This window comes from Protobothrops mucrosquamatus, unplaced genomic scaffold (genome assembly GCF_001527695.2).
Source record: "Protobothrops mucrosquamatus isolate PMUCROS unplaced genomic scaffold, P.Mucros_1.0 scaffold1126, whole genome shotgun sequence".
NCBI lineage: Eukaryota > Metazoa > Chordata > Lepidosauria > Squamata > Viperidae > Protobothrops > Protobothrops mucrosquamatus.
The window spans coordinates 113,366-127,159 of NW_015387344.1; the positions used below are offsets into that span (position 1 = coordinate 113,366).

The following is a 13,794-nucleotide window of genomic DNA, read 5'->3' on the forward strand; positions in this document are numbered from 1 at the left end:
GAACATGTGCTACACCGTGATTCTTAAGTAGTTTTTAAGTAATTCTGGCATAGTATTACTTTAGGGACATATTGGATTACACAGCCCGTGGTTTTGAAAAAAAAAATCTCCTCCTCTACCATTTGAATAACACATGGTCAGATTATATTAACCTGTTTAATATAATAGCAACTTGCTGACAAAATACCAGCAGTATACAAAGAATCAAAAGACAGGTTGCTATTTGTTTCCAATTAACATAGTATGTAAAACAGGAAGAAAAGCAAAAAACTTCAGCTAAAAGGAAACAACCACCTCCAGATCGACTAGAGAGCATCAAAGGAAAACAACCAGCAGGACAATGATAGCAATAGGGATATTCCTGTTTGTTTTGCTGCTTGCTCTGCTGATTCTGTTCTTCCTGAAACAACTCTGGACCCGAAGACATTTGCCTCCTGGTCCTTTGGCTCTACCTCTCATTGGGACCGTGTGGACTGATGGGTTTTGGCTTCATGAAGATTATTACCTTAAGGTATTTCATTCTAAATAATTAACCAGTAATAAATATGATAATTCTAAATTGTTTTCTTTGTACCAAATGTATGGACAAATTCATGTCTAAAATATTCTTACACAATGAGGAATACAATTAATCTAATTAATAGTGATTACATTTGATTAGTTATTTTTGTCATTATGCAAGAATATCCAAGCGGAGACCTGCTGACCAACATTTCACAGAGCAGGATGTGAAGTAATGGGGCTGAATTTTTAGAACTTTGAACTGTAAAATTATTTTGGGATCCTAGAATAACAGATGAACATCAAGATTGTATCCTTGGAAGGAAGTACTAGCAGGCTTTTACTTAAACTAATGCAATTCCAAGCAACAATTACACAGAGCAGAACAAAAAGAGGGGGGGAGGGGAGAACAATTTATGACTTGGGAATGTTGTTCATGACTGTCTTCCAAGAAACACAAGTACATTCTTTACTTCAGATTTTTTATCTTTCTCTGGAACCAGAAAAATTGGCTCTGTCACACTTTCCTGGCTCCTGGTGAGCAAACTGTAAATGGTAGCACCAAGAGCAATGCAGGTTCACCAGGGTGCATTTGTCCTCTATTGAAGATGGCCTCTTTCTCCAGAGAATGTTGTAAGGCTCCCTATAGTCTGAAAGGGGGTTACTAGATTCTTTTTTATTTTGGGCAACTATTGACTTACAGTTTTCCTTCATAATATTTGCATACATCATATTTCTTAAGGAAGTTGGTCATTTTTTAAAAAACTACTTTCCCAATAGTATGTATGGAGATACTGCTGTTCTTGTAGTCAATCTTAATTCAGGTTGTAACCCATCAGAGGAAGGGAACAAACAGATGGCAGATGGTGGATTTCAAGCAGAAACATAGGAAAAGGAACATCCCAGGAAAATAAAGAAAAGAATATAAGACGTTCTTGGCAGGAATCTTAGAAAAAATAGGTTTCTAAAGAGTTGAGAATTACCTACAGTGAAACATGCTAAAATTTAGGTTTTAGGAAAGACTGTAGGTGTCAAATCATATGTAAATAATTTGTTTATTTGATTGTAATGTAGCTCATCTTTGATTCACTTGATAGCATGTAAAACGATATGGAAATGTACACTCCATGTGGCTTGGACCTTACCTTGCAGTTGTGCTGTCTGGATTCAAAACTGTGAAAGAAGGAATGACCAGCTTCCGTGAAGAGTTCGCTGATCGACCAAATGATCCTTTCTTTGATATTTTAGGGAAAGAAAGGGGTAAGTGCAAATAGTGAGAAATTGAACCTAAGTTATCATCAAACTTTTCCATTTTGTGGTAACATGATGCATAGAATTGTTGTAATCAACTTCATCATATTTTGGTTTTCAACACCAAGTGCTGAAATATGTGTGTGTGTGTGTGTGTGTGTTTGCCAAAGACATAGCCCAACTTTTTCTAGTTCATGTCTTTCATTACCGTGGCATGCTGTCAGCACTCGTGTCAGACAGAGGCACACAATTCCAATCTAGATTTTGGAAAGCACTTTTCCACCTACTAAATGTCAAAGGCAACTTCTCCTCACCTCACCACCCTGCCACAAATGGGGAAGCTGAAAAAACTAATCAGCTCCTACACCCGTACTTGAGGTGCTACTGTATCTACCGCCAAGAAAACTGGTCAGTGTCACTGCCACTCACTAGCTCCTTCAGAAGAGGGGGAGGAGGATTCCTTTGAGACTGCCTCCCTTCCACCCTTGTCAAGTTCCCATGAGAACAGACTTTGCAGGACAATGCATGAAGAGGAAAACAGCATAGAAAATACATGGTACAGGAGAGGGGCAAGATGGAGGGATGGGTAATGTAGGAGATGACCAAGCTGAGCCCAAGGGAGGGGTCAAACATGTGAGTCCCTTCATGAGTCATGAGTCCCTTCATGCTCAGAAGAGATCTAAGTCAAGCCCACCTTGAATTCTTTCTACTTCTATCTCCCACTAATTTTCCTTGGCTGTTAGGAGTTCAGATTCGTGTAGAGAGCTCAAGCTTACAATAATTTTTTATACCCATTTGAACTGTCTGGATCTCCTGATTTTCCTGGCACTCAACAATTATTTTAGAAGCTTTTGCTTTCCATTATATAAGATATAGGTTGGCAAACACTGTCCCCATGCCACATATATCTCCCAATGTCCATATGAATTCCATAATGAATAAATATTTTTAAAGAAAAAATAATATGGACAGAAACGTACAAATTGGCCGCATGTTACAAATGTTTGGTATTTCCAGCCAAGAGATGTTTGGCATAACTAATCCTAATCCTTTTTTAAGAATCATTTATCACTCTCTGCTGATGCCCTCAGGAATTCTTCTTTCTAATGGCCACACCTGGAAACAGCAGCGACACATTGCCATCACTTCTCTGCGGAAGCTGGGCCTGGGGAAGAAAAGCATTGAGCATCAAATAGAAGGCACAGTTCAGACATTGGTGGAGATCTTTAGACAAAAAAAAGGTCTGTGATTTGGAGTAATATTATGGCTCAAGCCCCTGAGTGCAGAAATATTTTTCATTCTGATTATTTCAAATAAAAACATATTTATTTGATTTGATTTTTTAAAAACAGATTTTATTGGTTTTTTTAATTATTACAAAGTGCTCAAGACACACCGTGGGGCTGGGGTAATTAAAAATCCAAAAACAGAACATACATAAGTAATTCAATCAATGCACCCCATACTCCCTCTTTATTTCCCTCAAATAGCTTATATATTTAAACTATTTAAACTATTTCTACCTTAAATTTCTATTAATCCTAAACCTGTTTTAAATCTTTATGCAATTACAAAACCATAATCAAATTTAACTTCAAATACACACATTATCAGTTCAGGTATCTCTTCTAAATATGTCCTAATTCTTTAATTTCATCATAGATCTTATTTATTTCTTCCACAAATCTTTCCCAGTTAAAATAAACATTAATCTATCCTATACTTATCTCATCCATCAATCCATCAATTTTTTTTAACAAAGTTATAACAACCTTAAATCATTTGAGTCCCTTGGATAAGGGTCTATTTTCATCCAATTAGTTATCAAACCTACTATCATCCATATTATCAAAGCGAACGCATCATCTTATTAAAATCACATTCCATTAACTATTAATTCAATCCCGATCTAAAACATCTCTTCATTTTTCTTCATTCCATTATATAATACTTTTCATACATTAATCACCCATTTTTTCTTATTTCTATTTCGAAACCTAATCCTTAACTCAGTCCATAGTTCTAAAATGCCTTATATCCAATATATATAATTTTAAATTTCTTTTTTCAGTCTTATTCTGGGCTTTTTTTTCTGCCAGGCAGGTTTCCACAACAACGCTTCCCTTCCAACCGGTAAATCTCTCTTTGTAGCTTGTGATATTATTTGAGGCAGTAATGAGCTTCCTGTCGTTTAGATTTCAAATTTCCATCTTTGTTTTTTCTGGTCCTCACAAATATAGATAAGATGCTTGTAGGATGAAATAAGCTCCTCTATATCTTCAATGAAGTCATCTTGTAGTGTATTTTGGTTTGTAGAGTAGACAGATGTATTCTGAACATCACTTTTAAAATTTGAAGAAGAATTTCTGATTGTTAGTTCTGTGGTGATCTCTTTCATTGTAACGGATTCCTCTTTAATTTCCTTTAGTTCCTCTTCTGGTATATTTTGGTTTATAGCATAAACAGATGTAGTCTGAAGATCAGTTTTAAAGTTTCGGGTGGCATCAACTTTTCGTTCTGTAGTAATCCTTTTCCTTATAGCACATATTTCTTCAGAAACCTCATAAATCTTTTCCAGTATAAGCTTACAATTTAAATGAGAGTGGAGTTTCTCCATTTTAAAAGTAGTCAAAGAAAGTATTTTCTTTATTATTATTATTATTATTATTATTATTATTATTATTATTATTATTATTATTGTTGTTGTTGTTGTTGTTGTTGTTGTTATTATTATTATTATTATTTTAATGAGGGCTATAGTTAAACATTGTCCACCCCCTCAGTTCCCACAGCTGCTCCAGCTTATCTCTTCCAGGAATATTTTGAAGGTCACGTTTTTATCCAAGAAATAGTTGCAATATTAATTTTTCACCACTAGATGTCCTCAGTAAATAAAAAAGAAACTTTTCCAGACACCATTTTTTTCCTTTTTTCTCTCTTTTAAAGGAAAGAGTGGAGAAAGAAATATTCTTCCAATATTAGTTCTTAATAAAATTCAAAAAAGCGTGTGTGTTTTTTCTGTATCCCAAAATGAGTAAAAATAAAGTATAGTCTTTAAGAAGTTTTAACGCCTCTCTTCCCACACATACAGAAGCCGCTCTTTCCAGACAGGGAAATAATTCCAACCCAAGTTTTTTCAGGCAAAAAAGACCAAGTAAGGGAAAGAGAGGGACTAAAGGGGTCTCACCCAGATCCTCCGCAGTGGGTCTAATATCGCTTAGCTGTAATTGTGACTTCAGCTGGTGCAGCAGGATGATCAGCCATCTTGCAGGACGATTGTTGCTCCGTCGGCCCTAAGGAAATAGCTGGAGCCACGGGAGAAGCTGCTGCTCTCCCACAGCCACCAGCAAGCCTCCTTCTCAGTGGTTGCCCCTCCAGGGCAACTTTCGACCCAGTGGGGGGTCTACCAACGAAGAAAACCCGGCCGGGCTGGAGACAAGTCCCCAGACGCAACCGGCGTCGCCGCGTACCGGAATCGGAAGTCTATTTGATTTGATTTTTAAAAACTGATAAAGTTCCCAATTCTCTTCCTTCATCAGTGTCCCAAGTTTATTAGACAGGGGACATAACAAGATGAACAGACTCTACTTCTACGTTAGCAGACTCTTGCAAGTTTGAAAGTACAAATCTCCCACAGTTTCTTTTTACTGCCTGATAAGTTGATGGGATCCTTTCAAAGTTTCTGTTATTCAGTTGTGGCCTCCTGAACATTCCCTAGGCAGTGCTTCTTCTCCTATCTGTCTTCCAAGGTCATTCTCACAATCTATTACATCACCTTAAAAGTCCTGTTCTTTAATATTAACAGGTTAGCAGGAGAATCTGAATTCACTATAAAATACTTTCATTTGCAGGACAGCCATTTGACCCGTCACTTCTGGTACTAAATGCAGTTTGTAATGTCATATGTGCTTTGAATTGTGGACATCAGTTTGCTCCTGAAGATGAAAACTTCCAGAAACTAACTCAAGCTCTTAATTATTTTTTTAATTTCACTGGTGGCTTTTATCATACGGTGAGTTATATTTTCTACTAAAGAGACAATGCCCCCCAAACAAATTATGTTTTCTATTATCTATCCATTTATACCATTTTTCCCAAACAGTGTAAAATTCTGAATCGTCTTTTTCTTTTAGTTCTGAAGTGAGTTTATCCATTTTGGCACATTTATATATCTTCTGAATGATCAATCCCTCTGGTGGTATATTGTGTTCTTTCCAGTATTGCGCGAACATAATTCTTGCCACAGTTAATATGTGTAGAATATTTTCCTATCACATTTTTTTTTAAGTATTCCCAGGAGAAATGTTTCCGGGTTTAGTTCTATTTGACATTTTGTTAGCTCGTGTAGCCACCCTTGTATCTTAGTCCAGTATTTTTTCACTTCGGGACACGACCACCAAGCATGAAAGAAGGTACCTTGATGATGGTTACATTTCCAACATTTTGGGCTTTGATTCGGGTACATTTTCACCAAGTTTGCTGGGGCTAAGTGCCAGCGGTATAGCATTTTATACTGATTTTCCTTATATGCAGCAGATTTAGTTATGGTGTAATTTTTGTTCCAAATTCTTTCCCAATCTTCTAATTCTATATTGTGCCCTATGTTTTTTGCCCATGCAATCACCAAAACAACTAGACAAACTATTGATAGGCCCCGAAGGGATAGTCATTTTTGATCCAAAATACTATCTTGTAGTGCTAAGTCAATGATACTATATCACAAACTAGTACACTGGGAAAATCAGAGTTAGATGATGCTGGGGGGAGGAATGTGCATGAGAGTTTAGCTAAACATAACCATACTGGACCTGGTGCGTGAACCAAGGTTATTGAAATAAGAGATGATAAGAATTGGTGGGCTGGAGAACTGCAGGGAAAGCATTGGAGAATTGGATTTATGACTACATTGGAGAATGTGATTTATGACTGTTAGTTGGAGGAGGGAATTGTGCTTTGATACTATGTGCTCAGGGGAGGGGAATTCGGTTTTTGGCTTTGATGATGTTAGTGCTGACACTATGCTTCTCTAATAAAGATTCTTTAATGTAAACAATGCCTCGAAGTTCTTTGAAGAAAAGTTTCATCTGTCGGAACCATGGCACACAAGTTGCTTGTCACAGATAAACACATTTAAAAAGGCTCCACTAAAAAAATAAAACAACTCTGTAATAGCTTTATAATAATCAACCTGCCTCTAACATTACCTGCTATGTAGAAGTTGGGATTTTTAGGAGGGGGGCTTTGGGGATCTGATACCATGTTTTAAAGTGTTGGTAATATTTTTCCTCCTCTTTCTATTAGATATATTATTTGCTCCCATGGTTAATGAACTACCTCCCAGGCCCTCACAAGAAGGCCCTGGCTTCTGTGGATTTGATCCTTACCTTTGCAAAGCAGGAAATAGAGAAACACAAGGAATATCAGTCTTTGCACGAGCCACAGGATTTCACTGATTACTATCTTCTTCAGATGGAAAAGGTATTGTTCTGTTTTCAAGTAAAAGGCATTGAGACGAGCAGGAGTAACAAACAGTCTTGTCTTTATTCCATTCACAACAGAACCAAAAACAAAATGGCGCGGATTGCTCTTATACCCCTTTGCAGGGACAGTGTCAGCCAATCAATGCAAGGCATTTCTCCCGCCTTGCGCATGCGCGAAAGGCGGGAGACAGCCTGTCTGGTCTCAGGCATTCACGTGGTCTGCCCGGGCCTCTCTGCAGCCTCCTTCACCTGCTGAATGACTCAGCAGGCCCAGGACATAACAGGTATAGTTTTATTGTAGCTCAATACATGAGAAAGGAATCGTCACACTCCTTGCTGTAGGTAAATAGAAGGAAATACTGATTCTGTCTTCCTTCTTCCTAGATTTTTTTTTTCTTTTTCATTCAGCTTCCATTCTGAATATAGCTCATGGTAAATTCAGGTTGCTTCTCTTGGAGGTTAAATCCGGTCCACGTCTTATTCCAAGCCGGTAGAGAAATCCAGGAAAAGGAAAAAATTGTGGCAGGCTGCAGTTGGAAAGGAGATTTATTGGCCCAGTAACGGCAGTGACAACAGCAAACATTTCTGGGGCAGCTTGGAAATTGGGGTTATGAGTTAGCTAGGTTTTATATGTTTCTGAGTTTTTTCTAGTTGTTGTTTTGGGATTTGTGTGAAAATGTGTTCTTTCTATGTTCTTTAGGCTGGATATAATATTTTAATTGTCACTGCAAGATTTTCTATTGTGGCATGTGGGGTCATGACTCACCTTAAGGGCAAAGGGAAAATGAAAAACAAGTGTTTTGTTTTCCTGATGTTGTCCCCAATTCGGGTCTGAGCCTGTGCCGAATCCTATGAAGAACACCAGAGATGAAGTACAGGTATCGTTTCCTTGTATTGAAGCGCTCCAAGAAAAGGGGTCCTGGCTAGAAAATGTCATGGAACCTTGAACAATAGAATTAAGAAAGCTTTATACATTTTCACTAAGGCAGAAGGTGGAATAAGGTAGGATGTATAAAACTAATCATCTGATAAACATTTTAGTAATGATCTAACCATCATCCTATTGGTCTCTAGTCATCCCTATTCCTAAACCTTGGCTAATGAATTATCAAGGAGTTATATCATACACATTGTATTTGCTCCAGGACATCCCTATTCCTAACTTCTACCTGAGGTATGCAGGATGTCTAACTCTTTGTCATTGTCCTCTAACCATCTAGAATGGATGCAAGTGTTACACGTGCATATTCTCTGTGAATAAACATTTTTTGTTCTTGCCAGACAGACTCCACAATTACAAGCATCCCAATTTTCTTTCAAGTGCATGTCATAGCCTTGCTTCATTTTAGCAGACAGCCCATCACTGATTTAATCTCGTTTCCATAGTTAGTTTGAGCTCCTGGTATATTCTGCCATCTATTTAGAGATTGCTTTAGCCAAGTCCGATTTTAGAATGTAGACATTGTTTTATGAATGGAACTTAGTTTCCTTAAGCTTTGTCTGCAGGTTATTTTAGGGGAGGAAAGACTGAGGTTGCTTTCTTCCTTTGTTTTTCTGCTCTTATCCTTTAGACGATTTTTCTGCTCTTATCCTTTAGACAAAATATTCTATTCTGCTTCTTTTCTTGTTCTGTGAAATATTTTATTTGTGACCTGCCAATCTTCCGCTGAACAAACCCAGTATCTTAATAGGAGAATAAAAGTTGAAGTAAAAAAAGTCCTGAAAGAGTTTATCCAGTATTTCATAAACATGGTTAAAAGCTCTAATACTTCCAAAGAAGAGAAAAGAAACAGGACCACAAAGTGATTCAAAGAAAAATAGTGCCCACATTTTTTTCCCAGATGGCATTTCTTTCCATTAGAATGCACACAGGCAATCTTGTTTGTGAATTTTTCTGACCCAGAACAGAAAAAAAAATGACCCAAGGAAAGCTGCGTAGAATTCATTGTAATTTTCATTTTCCATTTTAAACATCAGAGCAGGAATGATCCCAAGTCTACCTACAATGAAGAGAACCTGGCTCAGTGTATTTTTGATTTTTTTGCTGCTGGGACAGAGACAAGCTTTGCTACTCTGAAGTGGGCACTCCTTCTCTTGACAAATCATCCCGATATCCAAGGTGAGCGAAATCTGCGCAGTGGGAACAAAGGGCCAATCTCAGGTTCTAAAACCCAGAGAAATTATTTGAAGGTATTTGAAATATTAAAGGGTATTGAATGATGAACTGAATCTATTCTTCATAATAATTTTCCTATATGGATTCCTGAACCAAAAATTATGAACACGAGTTTAGCGGGATGAAAGGAAAGCATAGACATTACATAAGGAGATCCTTCTTTGATATCCTTAATAAAATATTGAGTGAGGAACTAAAAACTAAAGATCAGTACAAATCTGAAACATTTAACCCAGTGTAAATGCAGAAATCTACCAAGGTTTTTAGTTTTGGTGCTTAGTTTCAGTCTAAACTGCATACAAAAGACCCAATTAGAGTAGAGTATAAAAAGTTAGGAGAAATAATATTGGATCCATATTATTTTCTAGACAATGGTGGTACATTTTTTTTTTAATGGAATCAGATTTCCAAATTGATTGGGATTGAATTCTGGAGACTGACTTGACTGAAGAAGAGTCAGAGATTTTACATATGCACTCCTTCATGATTCTCAAAAGAAGGATGGCTATTCCACCTCTTAAAGTATCACCAAGGATTGAAACTGGAAAATAATAATGATGATGATGATGATGATGATGATGATGATGATGATGATGATGATGATGATGACGATGATGACGATGATCATAATGAAGTGAAGCAAAATAGAAAATGAAACCCAGCTTCGATTTCCACCTTTTTTTTTTTCTAGAGAAAGTCCAGAAGGAGATTGAAGATGTGTTTGGCTTATCGGGGTCAATTTCCTATCAGGATCGGAAGAAGCTGCCCTACACCAATGCCGTGATTCATGAAATGCAGCGTGTAAAGTATATCTTGCTATTTGGGGTTCCCAGGCAAAGCACAAAGGATGTGAAGATGAGGGGTTACCTTATTCCAAAGGTGAGAAATGTATTCAGGCTGCATTCCACTGATCCAACATGAAAGGAAAAGCAAAATACGGCACTTGGATAAGGAACTGCCAATGTAGTCATGCAGAAATGGATGGGCAAGAATAGCAAACTTTTTGGAGGATGAATTATGGGTTTAAATCCATAAATCAGATTTTAAAGTTACAACCTTAAATGTTTTCTATTTATCCTAGGAAGATGGTAAGAGATTAAGGCTGAACTTAAGTTCCAAATTGTATTCATGCCTGACCATGTTTCTTTGTCCATTTCTTGAAGTGATAAATATGCACCCAGATCTCTGTTTAAATGGAAGGAAGGGGAGAGAAGGGAGGGGAGAATCTAGTTCTCAGAATCTGTTTAGGAAATGAACAAATAGGGGTCCATAAAGGCAAGCTAAAACCAAATGCTTTATTCATTTGAACTATTTTGCCTGTTTCCCTTATGAAACTCCTCTGTTTAGTCATCTCTATTTTTACAGGGAAGCTTTATTTTCCCAGACCTGCACTCTGTTCTTTTTGATCCTGAACAATGGGAGACACCTGAAGAATTCAACCCAAATCACTTTTTAGATAAGGATGGGAAGTTCATTGAACGGGAAGAGTTTCTGCCCTTCGGAATAGGTACGTCCATCAGCCCAAAGCAGCTTATAACAAATAAATTTCCACCAGCACTACTCCTGAGGGTTTTTTGGGCAACTAACTCCCACAATTCAACTTACTCTTTATGGTGCCAGTCAATTTCCACAGTTTGCTCACCTGCCCCAGCATCAATGATCTAATCATATAGTAATCTATGAGGATATCTACCTGGGTATATCTATGAGGATATCTATCTGGTTATATTCCAATAGGAAAGACTGTAATCATTGTGCCTTCAAAGCCCAACTCCAACTGATGGCCCAGAATGATACATGGTCAATAAACTGAAAATAACTGAGGAAGGAGAATTAGGTCTCCCAAATTCAAGTTTCTGGCATAGCTCATTTGCCCAGAGAACCAAAATAGATTGAGTGTCATAGGCCGATAAAGCCCCAGGTGGAATGGTCAGTTTTATCCAAATGCATCTGGAGCTGTAAGATCATAGCTTCTTTGATTACCTGCATTTTTTGAGGATAACTCTATAATCATAGAGTTAGATGATGCTGGGAGGGGGAATGTGAACGAGAGTCCAGGTAGACATAGCAACATCAAACCTAGCATGAGAAACAATGTTATTGTAACCACAACTGATAAGGAATTGGCGGGCTGGAGAACTGGAGATGAAGCCCACGCTTCAAGCTAATTGGGGAATGTGATTTATAACTGTTAATTGGAGGAGAGAATTGTGCTTTGATACTATGTGCTCAGGGAAGGGGAATTCAGTTTTTTGCTTCGCTTATGCAGTGCTGATGTTATGCTACTCAAAATAAAGATTCTTTAAGGTAAACAATGCCTCAAAGTTCTTTTGAAGAGTTTCATCTGTCGGAATCATGACATTTACTAGTAAAAAGAAATTTATAGTGTTGTTAAAACTGAGCCATCTCTGTATTTCACAAATCAGAGAGGACTTCACAGTAAATGAGACATAACATTCCTTTGATGTATTCTTTCCAGATCTATCAGGTACCTTGACCACAGTATTTTGGTGTCCCTTCATCCCTGCAGAATATGATCTGCAGAAGGTCCTCTCCAATTTCTGGAGAAGTTGATTTCTACCCCTTCAGAATTGCCTCCACATCTGTCCATGGCAATAAGAGTTATGCAAAGCTGGTTCTTTCTCATAGACAAACAAAATATCAAAGCCCAATAATAGCTGGGACAGATCCATGGCAATCACGGCCAAACTGACCTCCTGGACCATTCCTGAATTGACAATCTGCCCATAAATATGAAAATTTCTGAGGAAAAGAAGTCAAAGATAGTCTAATGCCACAGTGGCAATTACTCTGATGGGACCAAATAGAAAGGTGTCCCCACTGAAGACTGTCAACAAACAGAAGAAAAGGGAAGAAAGCAGCTCTAGAAATTGAATCTGTTAGAAGATGCTAGGATTCCAACATGGAATCTACTTTGGAATCTGTTCCAAATCTTTTCATATTTCCTTGCTGGTGGGGATATACTATGCAGAACAGATTATTATTCCCTTTATGCTTTGTCTCATCTTCAGGTCAGCGTGCATGTGTGGGACAGCAGCTGGCAAGAGTTGAGATCTTCATCTTTCTGACCAGCCTGTTGAGGGCCTTCAGCTTCCGGTTGCCTGAAGGAGTGAAAGAACTCAATGAAGCCCCTATTGTAAACGTGGCAATGCATCCACACCCTTACAAACTGTGTGCTATTCCCACACATTCTTAAACTTAAACACCATAAAAAGCGTAACACTAATTCAGTATGTTACTGTTTCCTAAATACCTATTCATGTATGTTTTGCTTCCATTTATTCCACACTTAAACGTCTTGAACCCATTGGTTAGGTTCACACAACATACCTAACCAGGTCAACAAAAGACCAGAAAGCTATGTATGAACAATATGTGAAAGAAGCTTGTTACTCTTTACCTTTGTTTCCTTTTTGGTGCCAATAAAACATATTACTTTCCATTTAGTCTTAGTATCTATTTTCATTTTTAATAAATTTCTCCTATGGACTTTATGTTCTGCAGCCAGAGCAAACTTCATATATATTCCAAAGTTATACTCTGCTAGAAGATATGAAATGCTGGTGAAAGAATTAACAGAAGATGAAGAAAGGGTGTGCAATTCATCCACATCCCAGGGCAGAACATCCACAAGAGCAAGCAATGTGTTTTGTACCCCATACTTAGGACTGAACCTGGACTGGATCCAAATATATCTTACATTTTCTGTGATTACCGCCTAATCATTTTCTCTCCAACCTTCCCCAAAAGCATAGGATTTGCTCCCATCTAGAGGTCACCATTGACTTTTGCAGCCTCAAAACTCATATATCCTGAAGTTCCAGATCAGCTCCAAATTTCAGGCTAGCAAAACCCAGAGCAGACAAACAGGAATGGATTCTGTTCTGCTTGAAAACTAGCCAATCCAGAATAATCAATGAAGAATGGCCATGGGGAGCAGTCATACAGGTGTCTCCAATGCCACGGACATTAAATGCTGGTGTCAGTGGCTCAAGGAACATCAGAGGATGCTCATTATCTGATTGTGGGTTTGGGTCTTAGAACTGTTGAAAGAAAAATCAGGTCCAATTCCAAGCTGGGAATAAAAAATGGAGGCTAACTGCTTAAGAAAGAAGGTTCTTGTTTATTGATGAGCAGAACCAGCAACAGCATCCAGTTCTGGGACAGCTGACAAATTGATTTGATGAGTACACGGATTTTTATATAGTTTTACAGCATTTCATAATTTGGAGGCTTGCTTTGTATGCTTTTATTATTAGATTTGTTCAGCTAGTTTAGCAAAGGCTAGCAATGGGTCTAAAATACTGACTTCCTTGGGTTTTAATCCAGTCAAACAAATGTAATTAATTTTACCCCCCCCCTATC

At 37.8% G+C, this 13,794-nt stretch overlaps 1 protein-coding gene across 1 annotated transcript; it reads left to right on the forward strand.

Moving 5' to 3' along the window:
* The first annotated feature begins 340 nt into the window (after positions 1–340).
* LOC107291419 (cytochrome P450 2J2-like) lies at positions 341–12,681 on the forward strand. The gene is made up of 9 exons (XM_015820414.2): positions 341–511; positions 1,599–1,761; positions 2,844–2,993; positions 5,604–5,764; positions 7,054–7,230; positions 9,210–9,351; positions 10,100–10,287; positions 10,774–10,915; positions 12,441–12,681. The coding sequence occupies exons 1-9, from the start codon at positions 341–343 to the stop codon at positions 12,623–12,625; spliced, it is 1,479 nt and encodes a 492-aa protein (XP_015675900.2). The 3' UTR covers positions 12,626–12,681.
* The last annotated feature ends 1,113 nt before the right edge of the window (positions 12,682–13,794 follow it).

What these genes read in the sequence shown, in the direction of transcription:
- LOC107291419 (XM_015820414.2), top strand. Translation starts at nt 341, where the DNA reads ATGATAGCAATAGGGATATTCCTGTTTGTTTTGCTGCTTGCTCTGCTG. An exon ending in GATCTTTAGACAAAAAAAAG is followed by an intron (nt 2,994 to 5,603) that starts GTCTGTGATTTG and finishes TTTCATTTGCAG; the next exon opens with GACAGCCATTTGACCCGTCA. An exon ending in GGGGTTACCTTATTCCAAAG is followed by an intron (nt 10,288 to 10,773) that starts GTGAGAAATGTA and finishes CTATTTTTACAG; the next exon opens with GGAAGCTTTATTTTCCCAGA.